Source organism: Bidens hawaiensis, unplaced genomic scaffold (assembly GCF_021521415.1).
Source record: "Bidens hawaiensis isolate Kalapana, Puna unplaced genomic scaffold, B.hawaiensis_p1.1 tig00001382_1, whole genome shotgun sequence".
In the NCBI taxonomy this organism is placed as follows: Eukaryota; Viridiplantae; Streptophyta; class Magnoliopsida; order Asterales; family Asteraceae; genus Bidens; species Bidens hawaiensis.
Window position 1 is genome coordinate 4,086,065 of NW_027491078.1, and position 1,890 is coordinate 4,087,954.

The 1,890-nt window shown below is 37.6% G+C and overlaps 1 protein-coding gene across 1 annotated transcript; it reads right to left on the reverse strand.

Annotated features, from left to right (window-relative positions):
- Positions 1-618: 618 nt before the first annotated feature.
- On the reverse strand, positions 619-1,639 carry LOC143572952 (uncharacterized). Its single transcript, XM_077057966.1, has 2 exons — positions 1,412-1,639; positions 619-1,359 (listed from the first exon to the last, which is right to left on the reverse strand). Exons 1-2 carry the CDS (start codon positions 1,637-1,639, stop codon positions 619-621), a joined length of 969 nt encoding a protein of 322 aa, XP_076914081.1.
- Between the last annotated feature and the right edge of the window lie 251 nt (positions 1,640-1,890).

Here is a 1,890-nt window from a genome sequence, read left to right on the forward strand (position 1 = left end):
TATGGTGTGTGTGAAAGTGTGTGGTGAAAGGGTGGAGGGGTTGGGTTTATATAGGGGGTTATGGGCCCCACAACCCACTCACACTTCCAAGTCCAAATATTATCAAAACACTAAACACACGACTAACTTAACGACACACCGTTAATAACAAAACTTTCTGTTATCTATTATTTAACAAAAGTTGGATGTTACAATTGTGTTTTTCAATTGGTTCTCATATTAAAGATAAAAATTAAAACAAAAATTAAGTCATTGTGTTTTTTATGTTCTTCATTGTGTATTCCTGCTCATCATTTTTTTGTTCATCATTTTGTCTTTCGACTAATCATTGTGTATTACGTTCATTGCCTTTTGTTCGAGATTGACATGTGGCATTCACTTAATTTGAGAAAAAAATATTACATTTATTGTGTATTACATTCAGGTCATTGTGTAGTATTCATTTTCCAATGTGTTTTACTTTTTAGGTCATTGTGTAATATGTATTCACCATTATGTTTTAGGTTTTAAGTTATTGTGTTATATGTATTCATCATTGTGTTTTATGTATTTGATAACTGTTGTTATTTTATCATTATATTTGCATATTAAGAATATTACACAATAATGTTATCAGCATTAAAAAAATATATAATTATGAGTAGAAAGGAATATGATCTTGAGCGTAACTTGCTGATAATGGAAGATATACTGAGCGTATCGTGCTGATAACGTGATAGATAAATTTTGTATATTCTTTAAGAAATAGAGAGTGGCAGTGGCTCTAGTTGACCGTCCCGGCACGAAACCAAATTGGTTCATTTCGACCTGAGTTTCCGGTCTAAGTCTAACATCAATGACTCTTTCCCATAGCTTCATCGTGTGGCTTAGAAGCTTGATTCCTCTGTAATTACCGCAACATTGGGTGTCTCCTTTGTTCTTATAAATAGGGACTACTACGCTGCTTCTCCATTGATCTGGCATCTTTTCGGTTTTTAAAATAGTATTAAACAAAGTGGTTAACCACATAACTCCTTCTTCTCCCAAACACTTCCATACCTCAATCGGTATGCTTTCTAGACCAACTGCCTTAGCCCTTCCCATCTTTCTAAGTGCATTCCTCACCTTTTCCTGTGTGATACGTCGATAGTAGCAATTATTCCGTTGTTGTATAGTTGTGTTCTCATTTTGCTTTTGGTGAACGCTTCCGCTGTTGAAAAGATTGTGGAAGTATGTTTGCCATCTCAACTTGATGTCCTGCTCCTTTGCCAATATGCGCCCATCCTCCCCCTTTATAAACTTCACCACCCCTAGATCTTGCATTCTACGCTCCCTGGCTTTGGCAATCTTAAACATATCGTTTTCCCCACTGCTTTGTTTCTAAACGTTCATACATCCGTTTATAGGTCATGTTCTTTGCTTCTGACACTGCCTTGTTCGCCTCTCTCTTGGCCTTATTGTATGTCTCCCTCAATTTGACTCGCTCTTTCTCGTTTGTGCATCTCATAAGCTCCCTAAAGCTCCATTGTTTATCTCTTATCTTGTCTTGCACTATCTTGTTCCACCACCAGGACTTCTTATGCCCACTAGCTTTTCCTGTTGTAACCTCTAGAGTCTCCTTCGCCACTTGAGTAATTTTTGACGCCAAATCCTCCCACATCTGACTTGAGTCCCCATCTAGTTGGATCAAGTTCGATGATACAAGCTTTTCTTTGAAAAGTGAAAGCTTTTATCAAAATGAAGAAATCCTCCACTTGTGGTCTAGTGGTAGGAGTCTTTGGTTCTCTAGTGGAGACTCAAGTTCGAATCCCACTTGTGTCACATTTAGGTGGATATTGACAATGAAGGATTTGAGCCAGCCCTTGTTCAAAGGTTGTCAGTTCGAATCCTGAGCCCACCTGTGTTTTCTTC

Coding starts and splice junctions, on each gene's coding strand:
- LOC143572952 (XM_077057966.1), bottom strand. CDS start 1,639: ATGTGGGAGGATTTGGCGTCAAAAATTACTCAAGTGGCGAAGGAGACT. Junction 1,360..1,411: donor CCAAGAGAGAGGCGAACAAG/GCAGTGTCAGAA, acceptor ATGAACGTTTAG/AAACAAAGCAGTGGGGAAAA.